The 15751-nt window shown below is 42.1% G+C and overlaps 1 protein-coding gene across 1 annotated transcript in view; it reads right to left on the bottom strand.

Annotated features, from left to right (window-relative positions):
* The window catches only part of LOC127582286 (hemicentin-1-like), a 260770-nt gene that overhangs the window by 195679 nt on the left and 49340 nt on the right, over positions 1-15751 (bottom strand). The window contains 7 exon segments of the mRNA XM_052037463.1: positions 581-853; positions 2408-2529; positions 5340-5484; positions 6387-6647; positions 9105-9225; positions 9635-9741; positions 10711-10882. Of these exon segments, the coding sequence (XP_051893423.1) occupies positions 581-853; positions 2408-2529; positions 5340-5484; positions 6387-6647; positions 9105-9225; positions 9635-9741; positions 10711-10882 (1201 nt within the window).

Here is a 15751-nt window from a genome sequence, read left to right as displayed (position 1 = left end):
CATCATGTTACTGGTGCTTTTTGTGTCTTGTCTGCTGGTGCTCAACAACACAATGTTTCAGTAAATGATATCAAAACCCCAGCACAAGGGGCAAAAGTATTAACCATTAATACAAGAATAGAAGGAAGCGGTCATTACGCCCAGAACTACTGAGATTCCTTCATCACAAAACCACCTGTCAACTTATCCCTCAACCGCTTCCTGAAATGGCTTCTCTTGGTAAATTGCTCACAAATTTTCAATTGTATTTGAAACAACAGTTCAACCAATTTTTGCTTCCAGCTCCCTTGTCCGAAGCTCTAACCGCCGGATTTTGGTTTTCCAGGACACAAAGTTATTTTTCTGAATTATCCTGCCAACTTCCTTAACTGTCCTGAAACCATTAATTCTTCTCAATTCCTTAACCATCTCAAAGTCTCCAAGGAAAACTAGACCAACATCCTTAAACATTTTTGAGGAGGTTAAGTTCTCAAAGCACAGAATCAGCTGGTTTGTTCACCTTTTCCCCTTGCTCAAGGTCAAGAAAACCATCAGTTTTGGCCCAACAGAGATGCAGAAGGCATTGGAGAGCCATTCTTACCAGGAATGAACAACCACACAGAGGCTTGACTCCAACCATACATATTGACCGCCACACATTCATAGCGGCCTGCATCCTCAGGCTGTACATTCCGAAATTCCAGAGATGAATTCTTCAAAGGAATAACTCGCTTATTGTCAGTTTGTAGCTCAATCCCATCACGCATCCAGGTAATGTTATATCGAATACTTCCAAGGATTGTGCATGTCAGAACCGCCTGATCCCCAGGGAGTGCTGTGACGTTTTGAGGAATCTCCACACTAGGAGGTGGTTCTAGAGAAATGGTTAGCAGCGATAAATGAAGATATGAAGTGATGTGAAATAAAGTCAATTCATGAGAATGCTTCTGTCACTAAGCAACTTACAAATCAACAAAAAAAACCTTTGGAATCATTTTGGACCCAAGAATACTTTCCACAGCTAAATTAATTTAAATATAGGCACATTTAAGGTCATCCATAAACAGGATAGATTTAAGAAGTATTTTTAAATAATGAAAGCAAAGTAGCAGTGAAGGTCCAAAGAGGCTTTGTGATCTGAATACATAGATTAAGAAACTCAGAAAATAATCAGAAAGGCAAATGAAATGCGGGTTTTTGCAACTTGAGTACAAAAGGATGGAAGTTACACATCCATACAGTGATACAATGTACTGGTTTGACCAAACACGGGAAAACTTGCTCTATTTCTCCCTCATGTTACTGGTGTTTTTTTGTGTCTGTCTGCTAGTGCTCAACAACACAATGTTTCAGTAAATGATATCAAAACCCCAGCACAAGGGGCAAAAGTATTAACCATTAATATGAGAATAGTATTGTACTAACTAGGGTTGCAATCCATGGAACCTAGAGGTAATTTGATTGCAATTACCAAGATATAAGAAGTGATAAGGTAAATAGAGAGAAACTTGTACTGACTGGCTAAAAATTTTAAGCTTAATGGACCAGACCCAGAAATTTGAATCAGAATTTTCAGGAGTGGAGTTAGGAAATACTTCTACATACAACAAAGGGGCTGTAGGTTTGAACTCTCTTCTTAACATTAGGTCAGCAGGTCACTTAGTTAATCTGAAGTTGAGATATTTTGGTTAACCATAGGAACTAAGAGGTATGGTGCAAATGCAAGAACAAGGAGCTAGGTCCCAGATCAGTTAAGATCCCACTGAGGGAATAAGTTCAAGGGGCTAAGTAGTATTCTTCTATTCAAAGCACCTGGACAGAGTTGGAAAGTTACCTTTCCTGAGCACTAATGAGTTACCATCTTTCTAAAATGTAGCTAGTTGTTTCATGGCCAAGTCTACAAACATTCATGGTTCAGCCTCACAAGTGAACAAAGGCATGTCTAAAAATGAGCTCCAGCATGTCAGTGCCTTAGGGAGCGTAAAGAGAGGGTGGGGGTAGGATGAGGGATTCATGTCAGATCAAGTAGTGTATTTGATGTGTATGTTGAAGAGGCCCCTAGCACAAACTGGACGATCGACAAGAGGGAGGCCAGCAGAATGCAACAGAGAGACAGTGACTACTCATCCCCAGATGGACTTGCACTTATTATGGGTAGATTACAGTACAGGAGGTAACCATTAGGTCTGTTGTACCTGTATCTCATTATTTAAGAGTGGAAAAGGAAATCAGGGAAGTAAATTTCTAAGGAAGGGAGAGAGGGACAAAACAGTATTAATCTAAACAAAGAAAGTATTCTCACCTTCCCATCACGCACCAGCTGCACCTTCAGTTCTGGGTTATTTGCAGAAAATACTGAAATACTAAATTATCAACCACATCAACACCCACCACAAACATTACTATCAGAGCCTCAATAACTACTCACCAGTAACAACCAAGTAGGTCCTAGCTATGCCTGTGCCTGAGTTACTGATAGCAACACAGTCATAAAACCCTTCATCAGATCCCGAAACACCAGGAATTTCCCACGTAGTGTTCACAGTGTCGCTGGAAGGATAAATATATCATTAATGTTTGTGAGAAACCCATGTCCTAAGTGGATCCACATTGAAATAACACATGGCAAAGAGGAGGAATGTGGGTTTTTAAGACATGCAAAAATATATTTCAATGAGGCTGCAGGCTGTAAATACAGATCTTCTCCCTCATCTGATGCAAGTCAGAATGTTTTTTTGATTCAATTCATACATCTGTGGGCATAAAATAAATACTGGCAACTAAAATTAAAGAAAATTCAAAGATATCAGTGCATTAGGGCATAAAGAACAAGAAGGTAATTAAGAAAAGAGCAAGGGACCAAAACGGAAATCAGTGTGGAGGCAGGGGGTGTGGGTAAGAGTCTTTTAAGAATGTTCAGAGTTGTCTTCGCAAAAGGGAAGGATGATGCTGATGTTGAGGTTAAGGCTGACAACTATGTAAAGTTGTAAGGGTAAAAGAGAAGATGGTTAGGGATTATCAAGAAAATGGAGCAATTGCCAGGCCCAGATGAAATATATATCAGGCTGTTAAAAGGACCAAGGGAAGAAATTGCAGAGGCTCTGACGACATCTTTCCAACCCTTCCTGGGTGCAGGAATGTTGCCAGAGGATTGGAGGACTGCTAAGTGTTATTTAAAAAGGGAGGAAGAGATAAACAAGACAGTTAATTTAACTTTGGTGGAGGGAAAATGATTGAAATCAGTTCAAGGTGACAGTACAAACAGTAGGCAGGGAATAATCAGTGATGGTCAGCATGGAAATGTTAATGAAAATTGAATTTCTTGTGAGGAGATAACGAAAGGTGAAAGAAGGATGTGCATTGTAGGTAGTCATTATTTTGATTTTATGATTTTGGCAAGGATTTTGACAAAGTCTGGTGTGGCAGGCTGGTCAAATAAGTAACAGCCCATGGAATGCCAGGAAAAGTGGAAAATCGGATCCAAAACTGACAGAGTGACAGGAAGTAAAGGGTAATGGTTGATGGACAATATTGTGATTGGAAGGCTGTTACCAGTGGGGTTCCACAGGCTACAGTACTCAGTCCTTTGCTTTTTGTAATATATTTGAATGATTTAATGTAGGGGGTATGACAGAGAACCTTGCAGGTGATAAAAAAATTGGCCAAGTGTGGCTGACCGTGAGTAGGAAAGATCTAGACTGTGGGTCGGGCCAGTTGGAGAGAAAATTGGCAAATGAAATTTAATCCACAGAAATTTATCTGGGGAGTACAACCAAAGGAATATACAATAAGAAGCAAAGTCAAAGTCGAGTTTATTGTCACATACACAAGTACATGTACGCACAGATGCAATGAAAAACTTACTTGCAGCAGCATCACAGGCACATAGCATCATATCAGCAGCATTCATAAGAAAAACATAAATGAAACATAACTTATACACAATTTTTACAAGAACACAATTAGAACATAAAAATCAAAGTCCATTTTAGTGCAAAGTGATCAAAGTGGTCATAGTGTTGCTAAACTGTAGTGATTAGGGTTTTGCCAGTTGATTCAAGAACCGAATGGTTGAAGGGAAGTAGCTTATCGGGATATTGAGTGGTGTGGAGAACCAGAGAGTGTCCATTTACAGATTCCATAAGTTAGCAGTCAATAACAGGTTACAAACAGGCAAATGGAATACTTAGCAAAGGCATAGGACATAAGAGTAGGGAGGTTATACAAGAAAATCAGTTAGGCCACAGCTTAAAAACTGCATATTGTTCTGGTTACCACATCACATGAACGATGTGGTTGCACTGGAGAGGGTGCAACACAGATTGACAAGAATATTGCATGACTGGAAAATTGCAACCATGAGGAAAGAATGGATGAGCTTAGTTTTTCTTGGAACCAAAGAGACCGAGGGGAGGCATATAGAATTTTGAGGGGCCTAAAGAGAGTAAACAGAGAGGAATATTTTTCCTTAGAGGTCAACAAAAATGTTTCACTCAGGGAAGTGGTGTCATTGTTGGAAAGGTTGGTAGAGGCAGAAACTTTTAAAATATATTTGGATATTTATTTGAGGGGACGTGGCCTGAATTTCTATGACACTGGTGCTGGAAGGTGGGATTTGTCTTAACCAGCAGAAACATGGATGGCCTCCTTCTATTTTTTAAGGTTCAGACACTTCAGCAGATAATCCAGACTGACACTCCAGTGCAGTACAGAAGGAGTGCTGAACTGTTAGACGAGCAGGTCCTCTGATGAGTCATTAAACCAAGGTCATTTCTGCTCACTAATGAAAGATCCCTGGCACTATTTTCAAAGAAAAGTGGAGGAGTTAATCCCAGTATACTGGCTAATATTCATTGCTCCGAACGCCATTACTGAAACCATTACCACATGGGTCTTTGTGGGAGTCTGCTGTGTTCTAATAGGTTGCCACATTTTTTATTCAGTACAACAGTAACCACACATCAGGTGTACGTCATTAGCCACAAAAGTGCTTTGGGACCTTCTGAAAGGGATCTGAAAAGTGCTATGGACATGCAAGACTTTTTATTTCTTTTTTCTGCTTCAATTGTCTATTGACCTCTCGCATTGGCCTGCACTTTATTGTCTGCCTGCACTGCACTTTCTCTATAACTGTGACATGTTATTCTGCATTCTGTTATTGCTTATCCTTTGTTCTACCTCAATGTACTGATGTGATGAAATGATCTGTATGGAAAGCATGCAAAACAAAGTTTTTCACTGTACGTGTGACAATAATAAACCAATTTACAAATTTACCAATAAGCTAGTTCAACATTGGCACTCGCTGCCCTGACACAACGCCTGCATTGGTGCTTCCCATTCCCTCTCAATCTACTCACTCAAACAGTCGGTCTGGTTGAACTTTGGTCCCTCTCCGGATGAGCCGCAGGGTGAAAGGAATCGGACTCTCCACAGAGCAGGGGATCGATGCAGATTGCTGGTAGAAAGAGTGTGTTTGACCAGGCATGCTCACCTTTGGAGGCCCTAAATCAAAACACATAGATAATTTAACAGAAATGCTCTGCCCCCAAAAGTTACCCCGCACCACCTTCCTTCTCTCAACCATTCCCTGTCTAGTCAATAAAACAAGATGTGGTTTCATTCAGTGTCTTAAACTGTTGGGTTTTTCAAGGTGCTGAGCTCTTTATGACTTGATTGGACAATGAGAGCACATCACAGCCAAACTAAAGAACCCACCTATGGGTCACTGGTCACATCATTGTCATTAAATTAAATTATTTGCCGTGACTCACTGAAGTATGGAAGGTTGAGAGGGATTTGAGATACAGAGGGTTTGGCAGGGCAGGTGCTGAGTGACCAACCGCTTCTCCTGGTCTCAAAGCCTCAGGTTAAGAAATGGCCTATTTAGGATTTGAGGTGAGGAGGAATTTCCTTACCAACAGCTGAAGATCTTGGGATTGTCAGAGAGATATGGATGCCTTGAACGTACTCAAGAGTGAGACCGACAGATTTTTGAACAATAAGGGAATCCAGGGTTATAATGATGAGGGAGGAAAGTGGATTTGAGGTCCAGTGTCAGCCATGATCTTAATGAATGGCAGAAAGCTCAAGGATCCACAATCCCAGGAGGCACTGTCTGTTCTCTCAGGTGTATGTACAAGGTCTCAAAGCATTATTTCATAGAAGAGCAAGGGTGTTCTCAGTGATGTCATGGCCAATATTTATCTCTCAAACAACATCACTTTCTATGATTAACAGCAGGTCATTTATCTCATTGCTACTTGAGGGATGTACGTATACTGGCCACTGAATTTCCTACATTACAGTCCTTTGGGAAGTCCAAGGATGTGGAAAACTGGTTTCCTTTACTACCACTGCCCCACACAACCATCTAACCTCCTCAAAGTGCAAAAGAGTTTTCTCACCAGGTACCAGGCTTGTATAGGATACGCTAGACAGCCGTTGAAAACGGTAACCTTCCCTATCATATCCCGTCACCTTCAAGAAGAAGCTCTCACTGGGCGGCAAGATTTCTGGAACTTTCCACACATTGGTGGTGAGGCTGGAATGGGCCTTGACAGGCAAGCTCTTCAGAGACTGTCCTGAGGTACTGAGGAACTCTAATCGATCCAGCTGTCCCGGAGGCTGCAGACCAGAGCAGTTCAACAATATGTGGGTGGCTACGCCTGTAAAGTAAGAGAGCACACAGATTTGAAAGCAAATAGCGGTCAGGAAAAACTCAACAGAGCACAAGCAATGACAAATAGTGCAATTGTATTACTGAGACAACTCTAGAATATTTGCAATCTCAAAAAGATGCAGAGTTTTATTGTTATGCATTACTGAAACAGGATTGTTGATTCACCATGTCCATGCTGAACATCAAAAAACATTGATATTAATCCCATTTGCTAGCATTTAGTCTAAAGCCTTCACTGTCTTGGTTCAAGTGCTTGTCCAGACACTTCCTAAACATCATTAGAGACTCTAACTCCCTCTCCACCCCCTCAGGTCGTGTGTTCCAGATTCCAACCAGCTTCCAGCCGAAAAACTTCTTCCTCAGGCCCCCTCTAAATCTCCCACCACTTACCTTAAACCTAATACCTCTGGTTTTTGACACCTCTGCTATGGGGAAAAGTTTCTTGCCATTTACCCTATCCGTGCCCCTTATCATTTTGTGCCCCTCAGTCAGGTTCCCCCACAGCCTCCTCTACTCTGAGGAAAACAAACCCAGCCTGCCAGTCTTTCCTTAAGCAAAATGCCCAACCACAGACAATATCCTGGTCAATCTCCTCTGCACCCTCTATGTTGTGAAGGAACTGCAACAAACCATGAACATATGACAGGCTGAAAGAATTTTATCCTTTCCGAGTTTTTTGTCATTTACCCCAATATCTCTTGACATGACTCCAGTCAATTTTTTTTTGTAACTTTACTGTAAAGTGCCTTGGGCAATATGAAACAGACACCCAAAAATGTAAGTAGATTAACTCCTTCAGAAAGGGACAGAACAAACATCTGGCTGACAGCAGGACAAGAGACTAAAGGGACAGTACACACAATCATGAAAGGTCATGGGACATAATGATTGCTGCTGGGGCTAGAGGGGCATCTCTGAGTGAAAGGCAATCAATTCCAGTGAGTGAGATCTCAAAATGGATCAACATATTTACCTTTGAGATGGCAGAGTATTTTCACAAAACTTTGCTGCAGGATTAAATGGGTGGCCTATCTAACCCTATTGTGAAGAACTTAAGTGGTCATGTTGCATACAAGTAGATTTCCAATTTTTACTGTCTAGACCTAAACAGGCAGTCCCCAAGTTACATAAGGACTCCGTTCCTGAGAACTGTCCGTAATTCGATTTCTCCTTAAGTGAAAAACATTCGTTAACCCAACCCAACCCAACCCATAATTAAATTAATGGAATATTTACTGTATCTAGTCATTAATGAATAACATGAAACATTTTATTATTACTGGCCTGAAACTTGCTTTAAAAACGTATGGGAGAATTTGGGTGAAGTCAGATTTCCGTAAGTCAGGTCATTCATAACCCAGGGCACCCCTGTACTTATATTCTTAGATTTATTTTTGTTAGCTGGATATCAGATATACTTGGAAATACATAACTGCGTTTGAAAGCCATACAAAACTAATGAAAACCCACAAAGGAGTTTCTCCTTGCTTGGCTCACTCACTTCCCACAGAGACACATTCGTCCTACAGTTCAGGCATATAATGAGCAGATAAGATTTAGTCAATTCAGTCAACTATATTCATGCCTGACATCAGTAGAGTGCACTGATGACACCCCGCCAGGAGCATCCTGTACATTAGGGCATAAGGATCATTTGGAGTCAAATAGAAAGAAGCACAGCTCCAATGACGTCTCCCCAGTTTCAATAGTGAGCCATGGAAGCTGGTCAACAGAGCCCAGGAGCATTCTGATGAACAATTTGATGAAAGGTCACACCTTTTTTCTGGAGCAACACACAAGATGCTGGACGAAGCTGTGGAGGGAAATGGACAGTCGATATTTCAGGTCGAGACACTTCCAGAAAGGTCCAGATGAAGGTTCTCGACCCAAAATGTTGACTGTCCATTTCCCTCCGCAGATGCTGCCTGACCCGCTGAGTTCCTCCAGCATCTTGTGTGTTGCTCCAGATTCCAGCATCTGTAGTCTCTTGGGTTTCCACATCTTTTTCCTCTGTGTACAGGTGCGGCATTACCTGTTGAATATTTTGAACATTTTTTGTTTTAATTTGTGTCCTGGAGTGTGCTGTGCAGTTTTAGTTCCCATACTAAAGGAAGAATATCATTGCATTGGGAACAGAAGAACATATGTTCTCTACACTGATTCTTAGTCTGACGGAGCTGAGTCATGAACAGGTACTGAGTATGATGGGCCTACACGCCATCAGGTTTGGAAGAATGAGCGATGCTCTTTAAAATCTACAAGAATCTGATACTGATTGTTCCAAGACCATCAAACGTACTCCTTTATCCTCGATTCTTATGTCAAACTCTGACTAGGCATTTTATCTTGACCCCAGAGAATCAGTGCTTTCACCATCCAAGGAGACCCACGAGTTGAATAGGTATGAGCCCAGGCTAGATGGGCAACATTCCCAGTTAACTACCTTGAATTGGACGCTCGGTTGTTCTGCTGAAGTCTGAGGTGGGTTTTGTAGAAAATCCAGCCCGGAAATCAATGTTGCTGACTCCTGTGATCCGTACAGAGTGGCGCCCAGTGCTGCGGAGCTTAACAAAGACGAGCCTTGGTCATCATCCACTCAGTCAACATTAGTGATACAACAACAACTGTGACTGCAGCGAAAAATCCATCCAGACTTAATTTGTACAAAGAAATCAAAGTAAAAGGCTGAGCCGCAAAGTGCACAACATATTCAAAGCTGAACAAGTGGGACTGAAAATAGCATGCATCCCAAAATAGCTGCAAGTGTGTTAAGATGCTAGACAGTGTTGGAATGAAAAAGTGGGGAAGATAAGGAGATCCTGAGAAAGAATGAATAGGGTGGTATAACGCATCTTCATTTCTACCCAATGTGCATGTATAGAGAGGATGGGACGGTGCAGTAGAGGTTTGCCAATATTAAAAAAGGAGGCAAGATTTGTACTTCTAATGGCCATGGCAAAATCAACACAATACCTTTATTGTCCACATTCCAGGCTGTGGGCTCTTGACATTGACAACCCGAGCTGAGTTTGGAATATTCAGCAGTTCATTCAAACCTAATCCTCTCCACAAGATCCGGCCTGAAGGAAACCCAACAGTAATTATCATCCAATCTGCTTCCCAAACATGATGCTGGCTACAGAACTTTTGTCCAGTCTGAGAAAAGGCTCCCAACCTTTGTACCAGTATAAATATTTCCACTTCACTCATCAGCAAAGCTTACAGGTGTCGGATCCGGTTATTTTTGAATCCGCAGGTTCTTTCAGGAGTCCAGGAATGAGTTGAAAACAACTTGGTGCTTCACAAAGTTTTATTGGAAAAGTTTAAAACAAAGAAACAGTCACAGAGCACATGGCACCAGCTTTACTACTGGGAGATGAGCCAAAACGAAAGGAACTAAAGATGAGCTAGGGCCGGGGTGGGGCCGGGGAGTGGGGGAAGAGAGCAAGAGAGAGATTAACAAAAAATGACACCTTTTATACCTGAGATAAGAGGTACTCCTTAGCTAACAATAGTCCAATCAGGAAATCTATTAGATACCTGTGGCCAAACCAACCGATGCAAAAACACATATTCACCTGATGGACGAACCAATAAGCTAGGAAGCAGCCATTCCTTGTACAGCCACTTGAGGGGTATTAAACACTATACATGTTAAAAAACTAATTATAACAGTCGAATCCAATACAGGTTTAGAGTGAGCTTGACACTTCAGTTCTACATAAAAATTAGTTTTATCTAGTGGATTCAGATCCATGTGGACCTGGATTGGAAATAACCAGCCTTGCGAAGGATCCTTACACATAACAGAAGGAAAATTATTTGCAAGGTTAGAGGAACGGGACTGAATGGGCCTCTTTCTGCAATTCCCTGATACATTCATCCAATCAGTTTGGCATTGGTTCAAATCAGAGATCCAAAAAGTCATTTGTTTCCCATTTCCCACTCCCTCCCCCATCACTTCCACGCATAAATAATACACGGATAAGCCTTGTAAACAGGAGGTCCACTCCAATCCAACAAGAGCACATCTTTCCTCAACAGCTTACCCGAGGGGTCCCGGACTTCTATGGCTGGTGCAGGTCCACTGAGGGAAATGGTGACTTCTTTCAGGCTTGGGTCAAAGGGCACCAGCCAGACATGCTCCTCCCTGTCCTTGTGGTTTGTGGACAGAAGGTGGACCTTAGAGGCTTGGATGGTTTCTTCAACCCATTTCAGCACCTGGAATAGAACAAACGTCAGCACTGACTTGCTTTCTTTGCCTAAGTATTTACTCACACCCAGCCCCAACCCCTCTCAGTTTCTCTTTGTTTTTCCAAAAGGCATTGGACAATTCTGAAATAAAGTTCAAGAGATGCTCTTTTTATTGCTTATTCCACAATATAGCCAGTCCTTATCTGTGAGCCAGCACTGAGTGCCATCAGCTGTGGGGAGAACCACAACTAATATTTTAAAATGCACTAAATTTGAGAGAATGATAATCTATAGAGATAATATTATATTTTGAGGCTGGAAAGATTGCTAAGAAATAATTAAGGCTTAGAAAATCATTCAACCTCACACAAAAAAGGTACACCACAAAACACACATTTTATATATAGTTCTTACCAATAATAATGTTTGAAGAACTTTTCAGTTCTCTGATTTCTGGAGATTACACTGGAAAAGATAGCTAAGCATTGGTCTCTGAGGAGCAGGGAACCATTGACAGGAACTAGAGTCCTGCATTCAAGTCCATACACAAATGCTTCAAAAGTCGTCAGTTTTGGTGAAATGAGAGCAAAAAGTTAATGATTTTGCTGTCATTTTGTTCACAAGTTCTAGGCCATTGAGTTCACCATTTCATCGGTAGTTTATCTTGCCTCAAAGGATCTGCACTGGGAGAAAACCTCACCCCTATAGCAATTTAACGTGGAAGGGAAGGTGAGCAGAGTGATTGTTCATAAATTAGTCAAAGTGCACATCTTTAGTGAACTTATCTTGTTAACACATTATCTATAGACAGGCCTTGAATGTACTCACTCTGACTGGATGAGTGTGAATTTCTCCAATCCTCCTTGTGAACTACCAAATCAGGACTAAAATGGGGGCACAGAATGGGAAGGCAAAGCTGTACCCACATTAGCAACTGGAACACCACGGGAATTCCATGAAAAAACACTGCATTTTTCACAAGATAAGCAGGTATGAGGAGCACAGGTAGGAAAGGGATGATACAACACATCTCATTCAGGCAGCTTCAGAGTACCACTGACAATGTTTATTTGCCAGGATTACTGACAAGGCCAGTGGTTATTGCCCATCCCTACTAGCCCTGAGGAGATGGTGGTGACCCACCCTCTTGTACTGCTGCACCATGGATAGTAAGAGATAACACAAGAAACTTTGGTGTATTAGAAGCTCAACCATAGTTTTAGCAAAGCAACTTCTTCCATGTGAAACACATCCCACAATCTCACCTTTCCTCAGGAAGGCAGCTGGTTTTCCCTTGAACAATTGCAATATCCCCACTGGCTCCTGGGATTCCTTGCCCTATGGCCACTCAATGTGGAAAAGCAGGAGTCAGGATGGTACGGACAACCTCGAGCCCATGCAATGGGACCAAACCGAAGCCCCTTGTTAACAAGAGAAGCATTACACCACCACACTCATTACCTATCCCTTCAACTGACACGTCAGGCACTCCTGTCTGATCTGTGAAAGAATCTCAGACTCCCACATTGGCCTCATCAATCACCTCAGAACACACTAAACCAGAATGGAAGCAAGTCATCCTACACGGTATTGTAGCGGTTAGCGTAACACTATTACAGTGCCAGAGACCCGGGTTCAATTCCGGCCACTGTCTGTAAGGAGTTTGTACGTTCTCCCCATGTCTGCATGGGTTTCCTCCGGGTGCTCCGGTTTCCTCCCACATTCCAAAGACGTACGGGTTAGGAAGTTGTGGGCATGCTATGTTGGCGCCAAAAATGTGGCGACACTTGTGGGCTGCCCTCAGAACACTCAATGCAAAAGATGCATTTCACTGTGTGTTTCAATGTACATGTGACTAATAAAGATATCTTACCTTATCCTGAGGGACTGCCTGAGAAAGAGGAGGTAATACTACCACATCCCAGTCAGAAGGTTCAGGGTTCAAGTCCCAGTACTGAGACTTGAGCACAAAAACCCAAGCCAATACTTCAGTGCAGTAGTGAGGGATTACTGCACCACTGGAGGTGATACATTCTGAATGAAGCATTAATCTGAAGCCTGCGTATTCATTCTCAGTTCACAGCACAGCAGGTAAATTGTCCTCGTCAGCATTTACTACTCAATCAGTATCACAAAAACCGATGTATTGGTCGATATCAGTATGCTGTTCATGGGATCCTACTGCACATAAATCGGGTGTAACTGTTTTCCTATATTTTGAAAATATCTACTTCAAATGTACTCTGTTGGTTATAAAGAGTATCCTGGAGCACCGTGAGGTCAAGAACAGAACCTAAATGAATGCACGTCCTTTTGCTTACCTTGAACCCATTTCTGCTTCCCACACAAGGGAGCAAGAAATAACCTCAAATATAAAAAGTACATAAAACATAATTGCAGCTCTCATTTCAACTTCACATTCCAAATGTTTTTTTTAATTTTTAAGTGGGGAAGTGAGCAAATTAACCACCCATTTTGTTGGTGCAGTGAGATCATCTGTGGGATCTGATGCCAGCTAAAATAATGACTCCAGGGCTTCCACGCAATAATTGAAACCTTAGCGATTTGCCTGGCTCTCGGTGAGCCCTGCATGGTGTTTGGACATGGTCTCATTCTCAAAGAATGGTGTTAGAGACACAAATTCTGATGGTATTGTTGTTGGGCAGCATGCCTGGGGCACAGCAAGTTTTGATACAAATGGCCCAGTATTTGTCAAGAGAGAAGGCCCAGCCTCATGTAGATCTACTCCCAAAATCAGCATCTTCTCCTGGACAACAGGTTCAGCAAATATACTTACTTGCTCTTGGTATCTTTCTATTGTTACATTAAACTTATAGAAATGGGTCATTTGGCCTAACTTACCCATACTACATTTATTCTCCTTCCTCTACTCCATCTCATCCAAACACCGTGTCATTCCTTTCTATCTGCCTTATTTCTCTAATTTTCCCTAAGATACATCCTTGCTATTTGCCTCAAAAACTCCATGTGATACTGAGTTCCATGTTCCAACTACTTCAGGGGGAATAGCTTCTAATAAATTCCCTGCTTTTTTTTTGTGGGTCACTAACCTACATTTACAGCCCCTGGTTTTTGTTGAGTCCCCAAGAAGAAACATCATCTATGTGTTATTTTTGTATTTTCTTAAATGTCTCATTTAGCCTTCCCTGTTGCTACAGCTGACAGCACTTTCACCTCTGAGGCAGAGTGGGATTTGTGTGTCAAAGTTCCACTCCAGACCCTTGAGCACAAAAATCTTCACTAACACTCCAACTGCGCAGTAGGAGGTGCTATATTTCAGGTAAGATGTTAAACTGAGGTTCAGCCTGCTCCCCCAGTTCGGCGTCATAGTCAGTCCCAAGGCCACAGTGACTGCGGGGCACTTTTGATGGACCAACCACCTTCCTCCATTCACTCTTAGTCTTTTGCTTCTCTTGTACGGTCAGTTTTAATCCCAGTTATCCAGGTTATTCCAACTCTTCTTCCACTTCTTCATCCACCGATGTGCCCAGCAGGATGGAACTGGTAAGGACATCAGAACTTCTGGTTACAACCAAACCACGCCTTTGTTCATGATTTTGAGAAGGAGCTCTTATTTGCCGACTTCTTTTCTGATTTGATCTTAATTTGTACAGTGGTGGAGGCAGGTACATTAACAACATTTAAAAGGCACTTGGACAGGTTCACGGATAGGAAAGGTTTAAAGGGATATGGGCTGAACGCAGGCAATGGGACTAGCTTAGATGGGAATCTTGGTTGGCATGGACCAGTTGAGCCGAAGGGCCTGTTTCCATCCTGTATGACTCTATGTTGAAGGATACATGGAGTACCTGTGAAAGCATTCATCACATTTCAACCATTTAAATTCAGCTTTCCAGTGCTTTAGTGAGCCAAGGGGAGCTGTTGGAAATATAGTCGATGGAGTTTTACTTCCATGGTGACTTTGTTGCTATTCCAGATCTTCCTCACCTTTATTTATGTCCAACAGCGGCGGCTATTCCAGATATTCCTAGTTGTGCAATGGCAATAGCTGTTGTTTTTGCTTGTTTTCTGGTGTAGAAGCTGAGTTGTGCTGGCTGCTGCATGGGATGCCAAAGGGAAACACACCAGCATTTGAAAGCTCACAGGCAAGTACGTTGGCACATTACGCAAGTGAGTCCACGTTCACTTGAATGGAAATCCCCGGTATGAAGATTAGGAAGAGGTATGTTAATTATTTATTTTGCTTAATTTAATCTAATCTGTTTCTTAGTGTTCTGCTGATTTTTGTTTATTTTTATTTCTTTTCATTGGCAGCAATTTTGGTCTTCCTTCAGGTGCTCTGGTTTCCTCCCACTTTCCAAAGACGCACAGGTTTAGGAGCTGTGGGCATGCTATGTTGGGGCCAGAATAGTGGTGACACTTGCGGGCTGTACCCAGCACATTCTCAGTAACACAAAAAGACGCATTTTACTGTGTATTTTGATGTACATGTGACTAATAGATAAATATCTTATTTTATCTTATGTCTCTGATCATAGATATTGTAAAACTTAAGAAAGTTTTGATAGGAGGTGAATCCCCCTTCAACCTTGCCTCCTGTCAAGAGCTGTCAAGGCACTCCTGGGGCAGAGCCTCTGCTGTTAACTGACTAGGGCTGAGTTGGCTTGGAGGGAATTACCAAATGTAGAGGTTTAGTTCATTCAGCCCCCTGTGTCCAACTCAGGTTAGTGCGCGAGGGAGGATGAGTTGGGGGTTGGCTTGGATGGCCAGTCCACACAGTGAATCCAATTGGTAGGCTGAATCCTGCTCGATTCAGTCCAGCAGCCTCTGTGATAGTTACTGGAGGATATTTAGAGAGTGTTACTTCTTCTGGTTTTACATTGCCAATTGTTATTGATGCATTATTGCTACTGG

Source organism: Pristis pectinata, chromosome 23, assembly GCF_009764475.1.
Source record: "Pristis pectinata isolate sPriPec2 chromosome 23, sPriPec2.1.pri, whole genome shotgun sequence".
NCBI classification, from domain to species: Eukaryota; Metazoa; Chordata; class Chondrichthyes; order Rhinopristiformes; family Pristidae; genus Pristis; species Pristis pectinata.
Note: the sequence above shows the minus strand (reverse complement) of the source record. Positions and strands in the feature narration are given on the sequence as shown.